The sequence below is a fragment of the Anser brachyrhynchus genome (genome assembly GCF_964034855.1).
Source record: "Anser brachyrhynchus genome assembly, chromosome: 2".
Classification (NCBI taxonomy): Eukaryota; Metazoa; Chordata; class Aves; order Anseriformes; family Anatidae; genus Anser; species Anser brachyrhynchus.
In genome coordinates this window covers 138,318,020-138,339,498 of record NC_137695.1, presented here as the reverse complement: position 1 = coordinate 138,339,498, position 21,479 = coordinate 138,318,020, and the positions used below count along the sequence as shown (strand labels likewise).

Genomic DNA, 21,479 nt, shown 5'->3' with positions numbered 1-21,479 from the left:
TTATTATCTGTCACCTAATAGCTAAGAGTGAAAAATAATCCTTCAAGCTTTCAGCTACCATGGCATTACAGTTCTTGGCATTTCTTTGCTATTAAGAACAGAAGCAACTGCTTGGTGGGGTGTTTAAGCAATACTGAGAAGTCATGCTGGTGATAGTAAGCTACCCTATCCCTCTGCATTCATCTTATATCTAAATTAGTAGAAATGGATACCGTGTTTTTACAGAACTAGTTTGAAAAGTCAGCTACCTCATAGTAGAGTTGATTCCCTGTCTTCCCCCACAGCCATGTATCTAAACACAATATTGGTTTATTCAGGTAAATGAATATACATTCACTTTGCTATCTGAATTATCAAGCAGTAACCTTAGAAAAGTACCTGACTCTTCTGAATATAAACTTTCCACAAATAAAAGCTATTAGTCATGGTTCTGCTCTTTCTCTCTGCTTACTATCGTCTTTTATATTCTACATCTCTAACTCAAGAAGCAATCCCTCCTAAGAATAAACATGAACAGATGTATTCATGTTACTACCAGCTACTTCCTGATATGATTTTCTAAGAAACAGAGAAAATGTTGCTTCATTTTGTCAGTTAAGAATAATTAAGAATAATGTCATTGAATGGAGTTATATTATTTAAACAGATTCCCAATTTATATTTGTTTCTTTGTTACAGCTTTGCTCACATATAATTACTTTAACTTTTTTTGTAGCAGAACTGTTTTCCCCAGCAGACTGCAATAGTGTTGGAACATGAGCTAAGTTTAGTGTTAAGTAATAGCAAGAGTTATCCCTTATTACCTCTCACAACATTCTTTACTGTGATGCCTGCCTGCTTTACTTGTGCTATGCTGCTTCTCTGCCAATCTTAAACCTAACACTAGGTGGCAGTATGTATGTAGTTAGTTAATTGTTTCTCTTATTTTCCCTGCTGCTGACTGGCACAAAGGGGTGTGAATATACCACTACGTTCCCCAGTAAGGTATAGGCTGAGAGTGAAATGTAAGTGAAGCACCCCCCAAAAAAAATGCGTGCTGGATGCAACTAGTAAGAGTCAGTACACTATTTCCATTAAAAATGTTTGCATCAGTAAGTAAAATTCTGCAAACAGCCAGGAATTAAAAATTCACTTTTAGCTCTAAGATCATTTAGCTTTTAACTGAAGTCCAGTTGCATGGCTTCTTGAGTGTCTCAGACCTAAATATGTATTCTTCAGGTACAAAAATTCTTGAATAACAGAGAGAAACTCTTTTATTTATAACTGTAACAGCAGTTCTTAACATAAAATCAACTTTACAGACATGTTTAAAACTGAATTTTTTAAGTAGAATTATATTTCTTGATTCTATTTTTTAAACAAAAAGGCAAAGTCCCATAATTCTCCAATATGAAAACCAAGTATTGTGGAAGTATCTCCTGTTTAGCAAAGTATAAAATATTTAAGAAATCTTGTTTAAACTGGAACTAGGTTAAACAGGTTTTTTTTTGGTTTGCTTTTGGACTGAGCTGCAAGCATGAAAAGTATGAAGTTGCAGTTCAGCCTGTGACATACTAATTTCACTGTTTAAAATTTGTTTCAATCGCATGTAACTTTAGAGAGAAACAGCAAAACCTAACAGGTCCTGTGTTCCATTCTGGTTCCATAAATGTAAAGCAATTCTTAATTTTGGTATTAGGTATTTCTTTAGTAATTTTTTTCCTTAATGATTATCTTGTCTACAGATTAAGGAACACAAAAATAAAGTTCAGTACATAATTTTAATAAAACTGTTCTCTGTTAAACCAGAGACTACTTTAAAGTTTAATTTTTAAAATTTAAACTGCATTGATCTTTTGCTACAAGCACCTTGCTCTTGCTGCAGTTTTTATCTGAGAGAAGTTATGCATTCAGTGAAAAAGCCAACCCTAGCAAGCCAGATTGCTGAGTATCTTCTGAGATCCTAACACTACACGTGTTTGTCTGCGTAGAGCCAATAGGGTCCGAAATTAACCTCCTCTAGGGCTATGTGTTTTGGTAATTCAAACAGAATTCTTACCAGAACTTTCTTGTTAGCTTGAATACCTTTTTACTTCAAGAGTCCTGCCCACCACTCTCTGCAGCATGGGATAACTACTAGCTTGGATGAAGTTAAGGACTGAAGATAGTCTAGATTTTGACAGACATTTCTGGAAATGGGTTTTTATTTTGGTTATTTAAAAAAAATAAATCTAAGGTACATTGTCCTAGCTCTGGAGGTATATCATGTAAGGAGAGACATCAGAGTACATCTTCTCAGACTTTAAATGAGAAAGCTCTTTGATCCACAGACCAATTTCTGCCCTAGGCAATCTCTGTGATATCTACAGGTTTGTGGAAGCAAACGACGGCCTGTATTTTGGCCTTTTATGCATGGTACATGCTTTGGTAGCTCACAGACCATGAATACTAGGCCCCTAGTCCCCAGTGGGACAGTGATTGTCGTCTTTCTTAAGGCAGAGAGGTTCAGCATAAGTTTAGCATCCAAGTGCTGACTTTGTGGTAATTTATCCAATTAACATTTCATGTTTAGCACAATATCAAGCATATTTCATTTTATGGGAAGGTAAAATAGCTTTCATTTATTGTAATCACAAAATACGTAAGGACTGAAGATGAGTGAGAAGGGCTGACCTTTTGAGCCATAACTGGTTCACACTCCTTGTTTCCAATTAGCATTGCTTTTAATGACTTGAAAAAGTTGAACAGCGATGTAAAGTTGTATATTGTCACCTATCTTCTTTGTAACAACAGTGGCAGCAAGAGTGGTTCTGAGGTGAGCAGGTTATCTTGACTCCCTTGTATGTTTATATTTTATTTCCAAGTGCCATTTCTGCTTTTGCTGTTAATGTTACTGGTCTCTGTCATGGAATTTCCATCGGTTTATGCTTTTAAATCATTCAATGTGATGGGTCATACTGCATCTCTTCATCTAACATGCAACTTGCAAGTAGTCAGCATGGCTGCCCCACTGATTTTTAGTTCCTCTGTTTGGAGCAGGTGTTTGCCAACACAGGTGCTGGTGGCTGAACCAAATTCTCAGCTTACAGGAGGAAAGCAGCCACTGGGACAGCTGAAGGTGAAAGAGCCTGGGCCACAGTTGCGTGTCCAGCCTCATCCTGTATCATGCCAGGGAGTCCTTATCCTGTGTCCCTGCTCCTCAGCTCTCTAAAATGTATGGTATGTCTCTCATGGCTTTTTGCCATCAAAAGATTTGGGGATGTGGACAAAAAGTTTGACTACCTCTGTTAGAATTTTTAATTTCCACTTTAATGTCAATAGATTTTCAATAGAACCAGCTGCCTGTTTTGACTTTTTTATTACAGAAGACTAGTAAAAATAAAAAAAAAAATAAAACTGCAACATCCACCTACCAAAAATCCTTTAAAAGAAAGTATGCATTTTGGTTTCAGAAGTTTATGCTGCTGCCTACAGAAAGGCAACCTTAACTGAAGTTGACAAGATAGCTGTAGCTTGAAAAGATTGCTGATAAGCAGAAAACCTTAGATGCAGTGATGTAGCAAAGGAATATCAGCTAAAGTAAAAAAGCTGGTGGGCCAGGGTTGTCAATGAAGATTATTTAAGACAAACCAAAGTCATCCGGAGTCAGATGTGCGTGTGCAGCTTAGAGGTGATTTTCATAATTTGCTGCTGACGATAAAATATTTTGTGAAGTCCTTTTGTACAATAAAGCTAATAAAAATACTAACGTGCTTGCCCCTTTTAGATACTTGACCTTTTCTCCACTGTCTACTTCCATATGCCAGAGAGTCCTGTAAACACAGTCCCCAATAAAGATATATGATCCCTTTGCAACATTCGCTGTCAGAGCAAATTTCTACTCTCTGTCAGATCCATGACATCAATTATATTCACCTTTTCCACAGGAAGTCTGAAGGATTTGTCATTCCACTTCAGCTCCAAAATGATTACTTTGCATTTTGGAAAATAACGCAGTCCCTGAATGCATGTTTCTTCTGGAGGACAGCTCTACAGGGAAATCTAATAGATGACTTCCCCTTGGGGAACAGGCTTCCATATGTCCCTAGTTAGAAATCTGTTTTAGAAGCCACGAGTGTATATTAGGAGCTACATGGCTAAAGATGGCTTATTAATCACCATGTGTTTTAACTACTGTGAATTTATATTTTAAGTGTGCCAGACTTTAAAAGACTAAAACATCCTACTCCTAGTTCAAAATGACTTTTTTCTTCCAGTTATGCAGAAGTTATTATGTATACTGTACTACTAGCCTTTCAATACATGTTTTTAATAATGGAGAGTTAGGAAAAGACACCTACTTGCTCCCTGGACGTTGCACCCTGTCTGTCTTCCATTTTCTGAAAAACTAGCCTCTGCATTTAGTAAATGGGCAATTTGGGGTTTCCAGTCCTCTATGTGCTGTACACTTTAGCAGCTCCATAAACTGGTAGTCCAGGCACTCAGAAAAATTGCCTGCGTGTACAAGAGTTCTCAGGACCAGGACTTCCATTTCTTTCTACTTACACTACTATTAAAATAAAATGCTACGCTGTATCCTTTATCCTATATAATGCTGGTTGAAGGCTTCAAAGAATTAAAGTTGGTTATATGAACCTGGACATATTCTTAATTGAAAACTGAATTATTATACTACTGTCAGAAAATTATTGCACTGTGCTAACAGCGTACAGAAGGCACTCTGTGGCAGGGAGGTGAGAGTTCGGGTATTCCAAATACTTGAAGTCTTGGCAGCTTGACTTCAAAAATATATATATTATATAAAAGTTTTTCTGATGTCTCTTATTCTTATATGTGGTTCATTCTATAAAAGCTCTATTTTCCCAACTTAACAAGATTAAAAAATGTTCATGTGGACAGAAGATCCGGCCCACGAAGAGGATGTTCATACAGACATAGCTTCTATTCCTTGTTATTAGCTGTTTCTGAAACACATGGAAAAGAAAAATAACGTAATAATTACTTTAGAATAGAACTTGATATTCAACATATCCTACAGGAATTCTGTATGCAAGTGCCCTGGAAGTACCACAGCATGAAGGGGCTATGTGCTTTTCTTCAAAATCTGTAAGGGTGTTCTGTGCGGACTCGAAACAGCCGCAAGCAGCTGCTGGCTCTGCTTCCTCTTCCCCCACCCCGTTCATACAGCCTTCCTCTTTTAGGCATTAACATCGTTATGTGAAATCCAGTTATGCTGGGATGATTTTATGCTCCTTCCCACCCTGCTGCCTTTTCTCTTAACAATTTTTGAAATCACTAGGTAGTTTCGGTCATACTTGACACAAGCAGAGATCTCACAGACATTAAACTTAAAGCAGGCTTGTAAGAACAAGAGGCAACGGGCACGAATTCAAATATGAGAGATTATATTTAAACATAAGAACAAGTTTTTCTTACAAAGACCCTGCAAGGATAGGATGGGAACATGGGACTTGGGGTTCTTGTAATGGAAGGTGGTACTGCCATGAGGCTGGGGAGAGAACACAGGGAAGGTGGAGTTTTGCAGGGAACTGCAGGTGACAGGAGAGAAGGGTCCAGTTGCAACACAGAGGCTGACAATTTGTATGAATATTGCAAATCCTTTTAGTGGTTTTGAACTCAATAGTGTCACTGAGCATTTCTTTGTTCAGTGAGGAGCCTCGACTACTTTTAGAGCACTGTTTATTTTGTGCTGTGATCAACTCATATCCTTTCAGTTATCTCCTCTCAGAGGCAAGACTTTGAAGGCTTTTGATCTCTCTGAGAGCAAGAATTTTTCCATTCCCTTCAGCAATCTTGCTTCTCTGCCCAGAACCTTGTTTTAGTCCTTCAATATCCTTTCAAGATGGAAGAATTGCTCCTTTACGCAACAGCATCCCAAATTTATATGCCCACTGTTCCGTTCTTAACAGCGTTTGCTTTGCTCGCTCACAGCTGTTCACTGAGCTGTCTGCACCAGTATGCTCCTATCCTCTGAAATGTGTTAGAGAGAGAGGAGCAGGGCTGCTCTTTCTGCTTCTCTAGAAATGTTGGGGAGAATATTGTCAGGGCAGGTAAATGCAGAAAGGGAGTATTTCATCAAAGCTGTAATCATCGCGTGATGAAATCACTTACTCTTCAGAAGCAGGATTCTGTTGTGGTTTTGTTTGTTTGTTTCTTTTTTTTTTTTCCTGAGGTTTCCTAGAAGCAAATAAGTGCTTTGCTGAACTCACAGCACAGAAAGATAATTCTGACCCTTTGCAAAAGTTTAGGGGTAAGATACTGAAAACCATTCAAGTGAATAAACTTCTCCAGACTTCACAGGCAAAGCTATATGGCATAAAATCGAAGATCAAGAACACAGATCAAGAACTGCAAGAACATAGCTGCAAACAGCCAAAAATAGCTTTTTTTCTACAGGCCAGCTTTAAAATGTAACAAAACACAAGTGATAAACTTTTAAATGGATGAGAAGTAACAAGTAGATGAGTGCATTTTTTTAGTCACTGCTTATCTAATTCTACTTGAATAATCAGAAGGTCATAAAGGCACACATGCCTGGGCCAGCAAACTACTGATCTTCCAGGCTGCAATGTTCATGCTGAAAACTGTTTTCCTGAATCCTGTAGCAGGTGGAATGTGCTGGGTTGCTGCAGTCAGCACAACTGCTGCAGATATTTGGGTCTTCCCACTTGGAGAAGAACCTGTCTTTCTCCACCAGCCACAGAAGTTGGCCTGCAAAGCCCTTTCAAATGCACATTCCTGGACCTGCCCAGCAACACTTCTGAGTGTAGGTTACTCAGTGAATATTGAGGAAGAAGAAAGACTCTCTTTCTTCTCTCTCTTTTTGCCGAAAGACTGTGATGATGGAAATGTGAACGTAATTTCTAAGTCTGATGGAGGGTTAGTCCTGTTCCCTCACCTTCTTCTCTTAGCTGGTGTTATAATTCTCCAAAGGCAATTTATTTACCTGGTGTTTTTTCCTTCCCACCATGTGACTGCATTTACTGTGCAAAGTGCTTTCACCCCAGTGCTACACTGCTGATTTCAGCTAGTAGTGAGAACAAGGGGATCTAAAATGAATGTCCAGCACAGGATGGAAATCACACAGCGGTGTTAAGGCATTAACCCATAAAAACAAGCTTGGCAAATAATAATGAGCAGAGTCATGATTTTAACATTGGTTTCTGTTTTCCAAGACTGCATGTTACAGTCTAGCATTCTTTCCAAACAGTGAAAATGTATCTCACGTGTTATAAAAAGATGGCCCATGAAAAAAGTGGCGTCATCTTTAGCAAAAAGCAAAAACATCTCTTAACATGGATAAAAATATTTATGACTCTCCTTCTTCCTTGTATTAAACTGCAAAAAGCAGCAGCTGTACCCCAGGATGGAGGTGACAAGACATGTTCACTGAGGACATCAGAGCTTTTCTGTCTCCTAAACAATAACCCATGCAGTCCTTCCCTCCTCTGTCAACATACCTATCTCTGTTGCTGCTGCACCATCCACAGCTTCTCCTGTTTCTTCTTCTTTTGTTTCAGGCCCTCCACTTACTATCTCACTGAGCAGCTCAGTTTCCACCTGTTCTCCCATCTCACCTGGGAACAGTAACCATGGAGATCAAATTAGGATCCACGAAAAAGCACCGTGGGCCTCAGCTCCTTCCTGCAAACCTGATTTTGCTCCGTCAGCTCTCCAGTGCCCTTTACAGGGGCACTGTGTGGAGGTATCAGCTGAACGGATCAACCAGGATGCTCCCCATCGTTTTCCATCATCCAGGTACACACATCCCTCATGCCTGTGAAATCCTCCTGACCCTTTCATAAAATGCCCTTGACACTCTATTCAATATACATCATAAGCGCAATCTCTGTTCACATTATTTTTCCTAAGTAATGGATTATTTTTTTTTACATGTGTGCAGTTTTATTTGCAATTGGAACAAAACATTAACGTGCCATTCTGGCTGAAACTGTGCAGCAGGGAAGCTACTACATAATTAATCTACTCACATAGCTAGTAAAGGAAAACAAAAGTCCTTATGCACCACAGCATAAGAAAGAAAAGTCGATTCTTCATCACATACCTCATGGGAAGAAAATGCATGCAAGTTAAGACACTGGAATATTACTTCTACCTTGGTACAAAAATGAGAGGAAAATTCTTTTCCCCAAAAACATTACTTGGTCGCCCTTCAAGCAGCATGGATAGCTCGGTGGCCAAAACCCAGTAACTGATCCCCAGGCAAACGTCCAGTTGCAAGCATGCTTTCATGTACAGTAGGTCCTACTACACCATTCAGGGGGTGCTGTTCTGCCCCCAGTGCTGCACCACAAAGCTTGTAGCTGGTGATAAACGACACTGGAGTTTTTTCAGCCAGGTGCGACTAAGTGTTTTGCAGGTGAGTCATTTACTGCTTGTATAAAACAAGACTTTATTCCAAGCGATAGATCTCCATTTTATCTAGAAGAGAACCTCAGAATTCTTTTACAAAGAGACATGGGAGAGGACAAGCCAATACCCATCCTCAGCTACTGGGATGCAGAGTCAGATTTATGTACCCAGTTCACGCACGTGCACAGCAAAGCCATGGAGTTAAGAGGCAGTGCATGCGATGGGCTCTGGGCTTCCCATAGAGCAGTCCTTCTGCATTTTGGACTTCTTCAGGGCAAATGTGGAGTGAGGAAGGCTGCTGATACTATGTTTCCCTGCAGAGAAATAACTCTCATGTGCTTCACCTGTATATTCCCTGAAGAACTGCTCCCCAGGGAAGTATCCAATTCCTCACTGAGCTGCTTTGTACCATTTAGGAGAAAGCTGACTCCTCCTGTGAGGTGTTCACCTTCTGCATGTGCAGTAAGAGGCACATGTCCTGGGGGCATTAACCCAAAGTAGAGTACAGCCTGCAGTCTCTGGCAACGGGCACACCTCCTGCTAAAGGTCCCTCTGACAGCTGCCTGGTGCAGTGGAGATCCCTTCTGCCTCGGGCACACAGCCTTCGTCCCAAGCTAGTCATCTCCAAGGATCTTTGGAAAGCCCAGCCCCATGTCCCTCCAATCCTGTCTCTATTCTGCTTGCTTATTAGCTTGTTTAGGACAGACTGGATATGCCAAGGGCGCATCTAAGAACTGCTTTTTCCTCTACAGATAGACGTCCAGCCCCCAACTTCATGTGCATAGGGACGTTATAGTTAACACAGGTAACTAAGGGATAGAGCCTTTGGGCTCTGCAAATATGAAGCACTGTCTGAGCTACACAGAAACACAACATTTAAATGAGGGATATGGCGGGGCATCTTACCCACTAAGAACACAAAGGGTGTGAAATGAAATAGCAGAGATAATGATTGGAAATGCTGATTGGATTTATTACAGCTTGGACTTGCGAGTCTGAGACTTCCCCACCCATGCCTTATTATGCTCTACATTGTACAGACTCTGTGGGCCAAATTCTGACTGCAGAAGCTCACATGAGGCTCTCCCTAAACTCAAAGGGACTCCCCAACGTGTCTCTGGAGGCAGAGTTTGGTCTCCCGAATTTACAAAAGCACAAATATTACCCTCAATGAAGTGGTCCTCTTCAGTAACATGCACTTTGTTGAGGATTTCCACTACAGAGCTGTCACTGCCCTCTACCAGCCCACTGTCCTCCGCCGGGCCTGGTGGCAGTGACCCAGCATCTTCTCCCGGCGCCGGTGGTGGTGAAGGCCCTGTGGTCTCCTCTCGCCACGCAGACGGCAGCTCAGAGCTCTCCTCCGACCCCGCAGGCAGCGGCTCCTTGCCCTCCGGCTCCTCCCTGTCCCTGACCGAACCGATCTTCTCCTCCTCGGCTGGGCTCACAGCCGCAGCTTCGTCCCCTGGCAGGCGCTCGCCCGGGTTGGTCTCCTCCGAGGCGAGACTCACCTCCTCCGCCGGGCCCAGCTGGGTTTGGTCAGCTATGGTCTCGTAGTCGTCTGCGGTTGGGGTGTTCTCACCTGGTGACGCTGTCAGTCACGGCAAGGAAAAGAAAGAGAGTTACAGATAACGGATGAGAGGCCATTTAGGTTAGATGAGGACTAGACTCATTGGGGACTGGGCCACACAAGCACTACCTGTCAAAGAGCTCACACCTACAGACAATACTTGCTCACCGGGGCTGCTGCTCCTGCAGGATGGCTCTGTTTGTTTGTTTGTTTTTTAATATTAAGCTACCATTCGTATTCCTTTGTCCAACAAACTATTCAACAACAGGAAGGCTCACCTCAATAAAACTTCCGCTCCCTTCATCTCTCATCAACTCACTTAAAGCAATGGGCCTTTCTGGCAGACAGAATTTATGAACAAAGACATGGCAAAATTACTCTGACAGGTATTTAATGATAAAAGTTGAAGCCTCAAATTGAGCTATACCTACCTATCAGACTGATTTAATCCCTTCCTGACTAAATTCAGCTTGACACGAGCTTGTACTTAACCTTGTCAGAAGGAATGTCAGGATGGAAACACTGGGAGGTCATGCACAAAATTTGTTTATGTAATAATTACAAGATCTGTATGAGTTGCATTTTCTGGGAAAATTATTATCGTAGTATCAAAGACTGAGCAGAACTGTATGATTTTTCATATACACAGGTGAAAACAGTGGAAAAAAAAAAGTAATGCATCTCACTCTTGAAAAGGCTGCTTGAATACTGTTGTTTTTAAGATAAATTCACAGTTCTTTTGAGGCATTCAGGCAAAACAGGTCCACAGGGAGCACCATCCAGTTAGTGTGTGCCTGTAGACACGGAGGAGGATGGCTGAGCCAGGGGAAGGGCAAGAACAGGGAACCTGAAGTGTCGAGATAGACAGGAAGCAACTTTGTCCATGGGACATGTAAAATTTCATTTTACATGGGAACGGTAAAACCATCCAAGGGTTCATATCCTGGGAGGTTCAGCCTGAAAAAAATATGGAAAGGAACCAGGCCTCATGCTGGGCAGTGGCCAGCAGACATTTCAGGTGCTTTGCTTTCTCAGCAGCCTCCTGAGCTCAGATGAGGCATTTGGCTTCACATGGGACATGCAGGTGATTCAAGGCCCCCCAAAATTCACAGCCAGTGCTGTGAGCGAGCAGCTACCCAGCACCACTGGCGGGACACGTAGCAGGGAGCAAGTCGCTAACAGCAGCTCCAGCCGGGTCTGGGCATCTCCCTCCGCTCAAAATTCAGAGCCTCACAGCCTGTCAGGGAGACGTGACTTCAGATACCCCTTTCTGACCATTCGGCACCTACAGCAGCAGTCAGAGGGGAGCAGGCACTGAGCTGCTTTTGTGCTCTTAGTCCTCATTACTGCCAATGTAATTAATCTGTGTGCCAGCTGGGTGTCAGCAAGGCTAACAGCCACAGGGTAAAACCCCAGGTCTTCAATGCATTTGTTGGAAATGTTATTAGGGTATTGCCATGAGTTTTATTATGGTCTGCTTATAGTATTGCATGGGGATTATGCATGTTACAGCATGATCAGGCAATAGCTAAACCTGTCAGCTTAACTCCTCCGTGTGATTTTTTCCACCCGGTAATGTTTTAAAAACAAAATGTGAAAATTCTAAGAATTTGAGGTTGTGGTTTAAAGAAAGGAGTAGACAGGGTTTTCAACACCTCTTAAAGGCATGAGAAGCACACAAAGTCAATGAAAGGCCCATTTACACACCTCAGATTTGTGGCTGTGTAGAGGTACGGTTATACACAGTATAACACAACACAAAGAAAAGGAGGTAGGATGAGCTGCATAAGCCTCTGTCTCGTAAGTCAACCTGTCTCTGTGGGTGGAGGGTTTCACAAAGCACATTGCTGCTCTTTTTAAGCCTGCTACAAGTAATTTCATCAAATGACACATCTCTTGTGATATAGGATACAGCAAATGTGTTACCCCGTTTACCTTCTCAAGATCTCTATCACACCTTATCAGCCAGGTACTCCTTTCCCTAACATGAAAGTCAATGTGGAATCACTTTCTGCAAACAGATAGCTAGTCAAAGTAACAGTAAATAAATCTTAGACTTGGCACGAGCCTGTGCACAGTGTTTCACAAGAAAGGCTCCTTCTGTGCACAGAGTTCTGGTGATTTCAGGCTTATGGCCCATATTTCCCAAAGGGATCAGTGGGAGCACAAGTGTCCATCCACTGTTCAAGTCCTGATGGCTTTTGAGTTCCCAGCATCTTGTAAGAGTCACACACCTTGAAGAGTCTCACCTTGGCTACCCTAAGCAGTGACTACCTATGCCAACAGACAAGAGGCTTGGTCTTTTCACGTGTTATTTTTTATCCCTTTAGACACTTCTCATGCCTTCATCTTGCTTAGTACAGGTGGACGGGTAGCATAGAAAACCCACAGGCAGAAATAAACGAGACATGAAAACTCGCTGTTTCTACCAGTAACAGAAACTTAACTCCACAAAACCAGTAAAAAATTACTGGGAATTTCCTGCAGCTCCTATAAACATCAGCTGGTCCTCTCTTCATCAAGACATTTTTTATAAATTGGATTATAAAATACTCCCATGCAATGTGAGACTTGCACTGCTGGGAAGCCTTGAAGCATTCTTTTGCTCTCAATTAAATGCAAAGAATTCTCTAATACGGAAAAAATGAACCTCCTGGTAATCTGTTCAATACCTTCATCTGCAACAAGAATGAAAATTGTGTGGCAGTCAACATTCTTAGGATGCCTTATTGTTTGTTTTTTTTTTTTTGTTTTGTTGTTTTGTTTTTAATAAACTATAGTTTTTCTTTTGTTCATTATTTATATTTTTTATTTTCCCTGTTGTAGACAATTTCAGCTGGAGGAGCAGTGAAAAGCACATTGAATTTAAGTGGACCACAGGTACAATATTTTAACCTTTGCCTTCTTTCTTTCCTTTTGAAAGAGCCTCATTTTTCTGAGTTATACATCAATGGAATGAAATTAAATACATTTTTTCCATTGGCACATTTAGAGAAGTTTATTTCAAGTTCTCGTCTCCCAGTAATTTAAATCAGAAAACAACTAACATATCTGGCTGGTAAGAGTCCAATTAATGGAAGTATTTCAGATGCAATTGCAATTAATTATATGTTATCATGACATTAGCTTATGTACTCAGGACTTTAAATAATTACACTAACATGAAAAAGACTTCAGACAGAATTCCTGAGATACTCAGAACAAATAACTTCAGTTGTTTCCCTGAGCCCTTCAGCATTCCTGCACAAAGCATTAATATCATTCAGCTAGAGGACAAAAAGGCAGAGGAATTTGGTACACTGACCAGGCGAACAAGACAGCGGGTACAATATGAAGAGACTTCTGCTGATATTTTCCGTGAGGCTGCCTGTATGCTGTCCCTGTAGTGGCACACACAGCACTCACCCCATACAACCTGCTAGCACCCCTGCAATCACTACAAGCCGTGACACTGCGAGGGAGGAAAGAGAAAATAAATACACGAGGAAAACTTGGATGCTGCAGCCAGAATAACAGCAACGGAAGGATAAACTCGAGAATACAGGAAAGAAGCGCAGCAAAATGAAAAGCAAACAACCTCTGTGCGTCTGTCTTCGGGACGTACCCTTTCGGAGAGCTCTGTGTCGCTATCTGCAGTGACTGGGTTCTTACAGTGAGAGCTCCCCAACCCCCTTGTTATTATAAGGGGGGGGAAGAGATCCCAAACATGGGATTTGCGAGGGATAATGGAATTTTTGTAAGGTGTTATGGAAAACCCGAGGGGCTCTTGGCTCCCCGCGGTGCTCTGCACCGCGGGGAGCCAAGAGCCCCTCGGGTTTTCCACAGCACCTGTGGGAAACGGTGAGCATCCCATACCCCAGAGACCAATACCCCCATGCCCCTTGCCCCTATTGCCCCCCACCTTCTCCCCCAGCCCAGCTCACCCCGCAGAGGCTCCCCGGTGCCAGGGGGGTGCTCCTGGGGCCGGCTGCGGGCGCTGCTGGAGCAGCCCATGGCGCTGGAGCCTCTTCCCAGCTCCAAGGGGGCGGGCGGTGCTGGGGCTGGGTGCTGGGGCCGGGGGGGGGGGGGGGGGGGACAGGGCGAGGAGGGGCTGAAATTGCCGCTGGGCAGAGCAGGGACATGGAGCCGGGGGGGTGAGGAGGTCGCTGGGACTTGCGGGCTTGCAGCAGTACCTCTGCAGGCTGTGGCTGAGATGCCGGGGATAGCGGGGAGGTTTAAGCGCAGGGATTCCTTCCCCTAGCGATTTTTCCTGAGTGACAGCAGCTGGAGGTCTGCCGGATTTAATCCTGTGCCTCTAAAACTTGCTAGCACACTTTGAGCCGGGCTAGCAAATTCATACGGGGACCCATCTGCCAGGTGGGAGGGTCCAGGGTCTTGGCAGGGATGTCAGACAGACTTAGAGACCGTGCTGATGTAGGAGAGATCCATAAATTGCAGATCCCAGAGTGGCTGAGGCCGGCAGGGCCCTCTGGAGCCACCCGGTGCCACCCGTGCCCAAGCAGGGACACCCAGAGCAGGGTGCCCAGCACCACGTCCAGGCGGCTTCTGAAGGGCTCCAAGGAGGAGACCCCACAGCCCCTGGGCAGCCTGTGCCAGGGCTCCGTCACCCGCACAGCACAGAAGGGCTCCTGGTGCTCAGGGGGAGCCTCCTGGGGGCCAGTTTGTGCCCAGGGCCTCCTGTCCTGGCACTGGGCACCACTGAGCACAGCCTGGCTCCGTCCTTGCTGCTCCCTCCCCTCAGGGATTTACACACAGTGATGAGATCCCCCTGGTGTGGGGTGAGAATCACAGAACAGCCCAGGCTGGAAGGGACCTGAAAGATTGTCAGGTTCAGGCTTCCCCAGGAAAAGGGAACCTAGCTGAGGTTACCTGGCACCTCCAGTGATGGGGATTCGACCACGTCTCCGGGGAAGCTGTTCCAGTGACTGTTCTCTCTGTAACAGAATTTATTTTTTGGCTCACTTTCCCAAGAGCCCTTCAGTCCCAACCAGCTGGCGAGGAGCAGCAGGACTGGGCTACCCGCACTTGGCATTCTCTAATTTAACTCGTTCTGGAGCTCACCAGCTGATCATCATTTTGAATATTTTGGACAAGATTCCTACTCCAACTAGTAAATTTATGTCTACTTTCTGATCCCTGAAACTATATACCCACAGCCTGGGACTTACCATATTACAGTAGACTTTTCAAAACATGATATTAATAATGAGTTTTCTTTTTTAAACTACGACTCCTTTTCTCAACTCTTTGCCTATTCTTTACAGAAAGAACAATACGGACCAGGCAATAAAATATCCTAGAGTTCATTGTGGTGGACAATTGAGGCCAAATTTTCCACTGAGGCAGATTTGTGTAGCTCCATTTACAGCTGCTCTGTGATGATGATTTATGAACCACAGCAAACTGCTTTCTGAAACACAGCTTTTTATTTTGCCTAGGATGCCAATGACCTTGACACTTAGCTTCTGAGATGTACCTCGTGCTTTCCAGGAAAGGAGAGAATCTGAAGGTCTTATTATCAGACTACCTGCTATTTTTAGAAATCTGTATCTCTGGATTTCTGAACAATTTGGCCCTTAGAAAATGTAAATATCTTGTTTTACTGACACTCTAAGATTGCTATACATATATATATATGAATATATTTTTATATGTATGTACTTATACATGTGTATACACACACACAGGCACTGCTAAACATCTTTTTACTTACTGAAAGCATATCCAAGGTGTGCAGATATCCAGGTATTCATAACAGACAGTATTTAACCTCAAGATTTTCCCTGTACCCTAATAAGGTAACCTTCTTTCTGCATTCAGCCCATTTTTCCCTACAGCTCTTCCCTTCCCTTCCCTTCCCTTCCCTTCCCTTCCCTTCCCTTCCCTTCCCTTCCCTTCCCTTCCCTTCCCTTCCCTTCCCTTCCCTTCCCTTCCCTTCCCTTCCCTTCCCTTCCCTTCCCTTCCCTTCCCTTCCCTTCCCTTCCCTTCCCTTCCCTTCCCTTCCCTTCCCTTCCCTTCCCTTCCCTTCCCTTCCCTTCCCTTCCCTTCCCTTCCCTTCCCTTCCCTTCCCTTCCCTTCCCTTCCTCTGAGTAAAGTCATTGGAAGGATGGCTGGGAAGAGATTTGAATACTGACTCAAGAGACCTGTACATTACTTGGATTCCAAATTCCCAATGGTCTGAAACAAAGAGCTGTATTTGTTTGCCTGACAATGAAGGGGATAGTTCAGTGCACGACCCTGTGAAAATTGGATGAACATGTTTGCATTTGCTGTAAATGTGATTATTGTCAGAGAACACGGTCTGTCACTTTTAATAGCCCTGACAAGTGCAAAAAGAGAAAATAATGGACGCAGGTGTTCACACGAAGTTGTTATATAATTGTGCAGAGAATTTAATGGGACTGAAGTGTAAGAAAGGATTATGTTTTTCCATATGTTGCATTTTTATTGTATACATTATCATGAAATTATATATTGCATCCTATCAAAATAGTATGTTTTGGCCACATTGGTAAAAGAAAGGGGTGGGCCTAGCTTTTCAAATGGTCAATTTCCTTTTTTGAATTGGATCTTGTTTTTCATGGCTAGAATGTGACTTCTGGCACTTGAAGCACAGCTAAAGATACACAGCCTCAGCCTTGCGGTGGGTTTAGGAGAGGTGGTGACTTAAAGCCCACCCCTGAATCACATCACACAAAATTTCCCGGTTCTTTGCTGGTAAGAGGTTGATCCCATCAGTCACCCAGCAGCTCTGACAAGCAGCAAGTTGTGAGCTCTACCCATTCCCTGCTCAAGTGCAGGGAACGGGGGCAAGCAGGGGTACAGCTTCAGCCGTTCCTCTGTGCTGAATGTCTGCAGAGGCCACACGAGTCCCAGGCTGTCAGGGAGATGCGCGCTCTCTCTAAAAGTCAGCAGTGCTGCTGGTTCAGCTTTATAAAAAACAGAGTTCAGAGAATTTAACAGAATGATCCATCCCAGGCTACGCCAAATAGTATCCATGTACCACTTGTTTTTCAGACTTCAGTATTATTCTTTATCTTTCTTCATTCAACAGAGATCTTTCCATTACTTCCCCCCACTTGATCGTATATCATCTGCAATAGCATACATAATTAGTGCACTTTTCTCTTTTTCTTACTGCTTCATTTTATTGCCATCAGATTACACGTAATTTTTAGATGATCAGGGAGGGACACTCCTCTGTTAGTAAGCCAATGATGGCGTTATTGCCGTCGCATTTGAGGGGGCAATGCCTGAATTTCTACAACGTGGGGAGAAAGTTGCTTTGGGATTTCTCTGCAGAAATGCATGTGCCTTGGCAGAGTATGGTCAGTACTTACTGCTTGCAGCTGAACTTGCAAGAGACCACATCCACGATCCTAGCCAGCCCCCGCTGTGAAGCAAAACCTGTTAACTTGCCTGGCTTTCCTCAAGCATGCGTACGCTCTGCTACCACGGCTTGCTCTGTAGTTTTGGCTGTCAGTGGTGATGCAGCCTCAGGAGCTTCCTCCCTTGCCCTGCGCCTCTCCCCTCCCCGGGTCCCAGCTCATTCCCACCCACAGCAGGACATCCCATGGCCTGTGTCAGTACAGCTGAGATGGCATTATGAAATGAAGCACTGGCTTGAGTTAAAAACAACTCTGAAAAAAAAGAAGAAAAAAAAAAGGCTCAGGTTGGGAACTCCTTTAGCTGCCATCTCTGCTGAAGTTGATGTATCATGAAATTATGATCCCAGCTAAAGCAGGACAATTAGACTGTTAATCCAGCCATGACTCAGTAATTTGTGATCACGTGTCCAGACTCAAAGGAAATAAGGTTTCTTTATGATCTTGCACATTTTTTGCCTTCTACATCACTTAGGATTTTTCATATGCTGAGTTTGTTGCATTTTCCTCCAGATCCCGAATGATGAAGCTGCTCTTCAGTTTTTTAGCTATGTCAGTGTTCCACCGGTGACTGAGAAGTCCTATGTCTTTCGTGCTCCTAGTTTATGCCTCCAAATACCTTTAACTGGTGTCTTCTTACAGAACCTGATTACACACACACAAGAGGAAGGTGGTGAGAGACCTCACGGAATCACAGAGTATTAGGGATTGGAAGGGACCCTGAAAGATCATCTAGATCATCTAGTCCAATCCCCCTGCTGGAGCAGGAACACCTGGATCAGGTCACACAGGAACACGTCCAGGTGGGTTTTGAAAGTCTCCAGAGGAGATTCCACAGCCCCCCTGGGCAGCCTGTTCCAGTGCTCTGTCACCCTCACCATAAAAAAAAGACCAGCTTCACCCCTGAAGAAGTTGATCTTCCTGGCCCAACTTGGCCACTGGGGCAGGCAGGAGGGTTGGATGTGTCCATGGTGGCTCCTTTAGGGCAGGAAGACCTTGATGGGAGAAGTAATGATGGTTTTCCTGACATTGGCAGCTGCTCCCTGGCTCTCTTCACCCTGAGACTTTTTTTGTTGTTGTTGTTGCTGTTGGAAATGGTGGCATCTGTGCTTCCCTCACTTTTTTTTTTTACTTTTTTTTTTTTACTTTTTTTCTGCTGTAACACTGTAACGTGGCCTAATCATGGGGAGGAGCACAGCACCCCTTGCAGAGGGAACGGCACTTGGCCTGCATGCCAAACGCAGCCTCAATGCTTTCCCCGTGCTTTAATTCTGGAACAGCGCATTGTAAATGCACATGCACTCAAGCTGCTGACTGATATTTAGTGGCCATGTAATATTGGTTAAGGAATTTTCAAGGGGCCAAAGCCTTTTCTTACTACTGTTGTTGACTTCATCTGACTTGAGACAGCCCTTTGCCTTTATGAGAGACATTTTATGAACCACAGACTCTCAGAAGATACCTGCACGACCACATAAGGGAGATTTGGGGTGTGAGGAACAAGTGCAAAGGCCTATTTCTGACTCTATTTCCCCACATATCCAGAATTAGTGTCACAATTTGGGTCCCAGTGACTGGTTTCTGACAGAAAGTTCTTTCAGAAAGGCATTTCTTTGTTTGTTTTCTTTAAAAACACATCACTGGAAAGAACTAGTTCTACAAGCTTTTAAGGGAAGTACTACATTTTCTCCTAATTTGAGCTGAGGTTACAAGGAGTACCCTTACAAACAGCTCCCTCTTCAGGAGCTGTGCAGGATTCCCAAATTTTGCAAAATAACATAAAACATGGCATAGTCGACCAGAAGAACTGCACTGAGGAATTCACTAGGCCCACTGAGCTTTATACTCTCTTGTGAGTAATTTCAAAACGCAAGAAGAATATTTGAGATGACCACAAACAACTAGGTAAAAATTTAAAGAATTAAAAGAAAAGGCACAACTTGGCAGTGGGAATAACAGCAGTGCACCTGAGTGTTGGGACACAAAGAGGAAGAGGAAGAAGAAAAGAATGAGACAAAGCTGACAAAGAAAAGTTTGAAAAATGCTTCAAAATTGATGTAATTATGCTCTGTGAAGGGCTGAAAATATTGAAAACTTGTTTCAATAAGTAAAGTTGGACTACAGGAAGCCATCAAAATGTAACTTTTCATATTATGACTTAAATAGTGCATATATTATTCATATGTTCTTAATCTAGAAATTATTGCCAAAGAACTTTTCAATCAGTGATGGACCAATATTTGAATTTCTGTTGTTAAATTTAAGGTCAGCTGAAGCTTGGTGATTTTTTTTCCCCTTATATACCTTTATTTCATTTTCATCTTAATGTTAGCAGGTTGGATTTTTATCTAGGTTCTTAAACTGGCCTGCTAAAAACTAAAGTTGTCACCCAGTTTGTACACAAGAAAATGACTGGGATGATGGCACGCATTTTGACCAAAGGCTGCTTGCCACTGAAAAGGCTTTACTTTTATAAATATTTGATAAGGTGTGTGACCATATACCAGAAAAAAAAAATCTGTGTGAAGGCATCCATATCAGTAGAAAGGCATAGCAATATATTTCTAGAAATTATTTCCCTTCCTTAATCAAAATAAACTATATTCACATAAGCATCCTACTGTAACTGATTCTGGTATGTATTGGCTTTGTTCTTCATTTTTTTTCTACATAACACACAAAGGCATCAAACTTCCGAAAGCCAACAAATACAATGCTCTCCCATGCTTATGCCAACCTAGGCAAATGTATAAATGCTTTTATGCTAGCTTTGTAATTTCATCATAAAACACATACATTGAGACGCACATGATGCGGTGTGCCCTAAGAGCACAAAGTCATACCAGCAGAAGACCTACTGTACTACAGGCAGACCTCCCTGTCCTGATGTTTCTATTAGGGAACCGTATAATTTTGAAAAGAGTTGACTGTGGACGAGGCACGATTTAGCTGGCCTGTAGATTTAGAGGTAGCATAGCCAGTATCACGTCTGCAGCAGAGATGGGTTGGGCTGACTGACTGCATGCAGCGGTGCCAAAGATCCGTAGAGATGACGGATGCCTTCTCCCTTATACCATCAGTACTTAGGGTGCTGTTGAAATGCAGTGAACACTGGTATGGAAGATGTCTGACCGTGGACAGAGAAAGCAAGCATCTGCTCCTAGAAGAAGTGTTGCAGAGAGTACAGAGACTGGGGCTCGTCCCCAGGCATCCTGGGCCAACCCTCTGGGACAGACTGGGCCTCTCAGCTGCTGCAGGGTTTCACAGGGGAACACTCCAAAATAACACCCCAGATCCCAACCTAACTCAGTCCCTGCAGTGTCCAGGTGGGCATCACCTGAACCTGTGCTGCCCACTGCTCCCCAATACTTACTCTGCTCTGGGATGTCTTCCCATGCCAGGAAGCGCCATGGGACCCCTGTAGTCCCAAAGCTTTTAATTAAAAGACCTTTGTGTAGATTTTGACTGTGTGTGCTTATTGGCAGGTTGTACTGAGCACGAACCTACAGACAACACTATCACAGCTGTAACTTTCTCACACCCTAACTGCATTCTCCAGTAGCGTGTACTCAGAAATTTTCTCGGTATTTTCAAAGACAGTTGTTTCCAAAGCCCACAGGGGTAGGACTTTGTTTCTGTGCCCCGTGTTGAGAGAGAGAGGGAGAGGAGAGGCCTTTGCCTTGAGTAGAGCCAGGGGGTTTATGAAGCATGCCCAAAGCTGAACCTGCCAACACGGGCAGCCACGAAGGAGCCACCCCGCACCCGCTGGGGCCATAACGCCCGCAGCTCGGCACTGGGGCCCTGTTCGGTCAGGGGCTGCCCATCAGCATCTCTTCCCCTTCCTCACAGGGGAAGGCAGGCCGCCTGGGCCTCCCCTTGAGCAGCGTCTGAAGCCTCCCGGAGGCTGCGAGGGAGAAAAACAAGCGTTTAAAATCGCTCCGTGAGACACAGGGCGCCGTAAGGCGCTGGGGATGAGGGACACGATGAGGAGAGCGAGCGAGCACGACCACCCCGCTGGGCCGCTAAGGCGCGGCCGCCATTTCGGGGAGCGTATTCTGCACGTCCCCCCGCCTCGCCCCGCCCCCTCCCCGGATAAGCCAATGGGAGCCGCGCGCGGGGGCGGATTGACAGCCGGAGGGAGGGGCCTGGGCGGG

At 43.8% G+C, this 21,479-nt stretch overlaps 1 protein-coding gene across 2 annotated transcripts; it reads right to left on the bottom strand.

Annotated features, from left to right (window-relative positions):
- Window positions 1–3,266: 3,266 nt before the first annotated feature.
- ERICH5 (glutamate rich 5) lies at window positions 3,267–14,021 on the bottom strand. Of its 2 annotated transcripts, XM_080583148.1 has the most exons (4): window positions 13,864–14,021; window positions 9,539–9,961; window positions 7,461–7,577; window positions 3,267–4,943 (listed from the first exon to the last, which is right to left on the bottom strand). In XM_080583148.1, exons 1-4 carry the CDS (start codon window positions 13,931–13,933, stop codon window positions 4,921–4,923), a joined length of 633 nt encoding a protein of 210 aa, XP_080439274.1. In that variant the 5' UTR covers window positions 13,934–14,021; the 3' UTR covers window positions 3,267–4,920. The 2 variants fall into 2 exon arrangements, with proteins under 2 accessions (XP_080439274.1, XP_080439273.1); XM_080583147.1 differs by lacking the exons at window positions 3,267–4,943; window positions 7,461–7,577 and having other exon boundaries at window positions 8,877–9,961.
- Window positions 14,022–21,479: the final 7,458 nt, after the last annotated feature.

What these genes read in the sequence shown, in the direction of transcription:
- ERICH5 (XM_080583147.1), bottom strand. Translation starts at nt 13,933, where the DNA reads ATGGGCTGCTCCAGCAGCGCCCGCAGCCGGCCCCAGGAGCACCCCCCT. An exon ending in CACCGGGGAGCCTCTGCGGG is followed by an intron (nt 9,962 to 13,863) that starts GTGAGCTGGGCT and finishes CGTGACTGACAG; the next exon opens with CGTCACCAGGTGAGAACACC.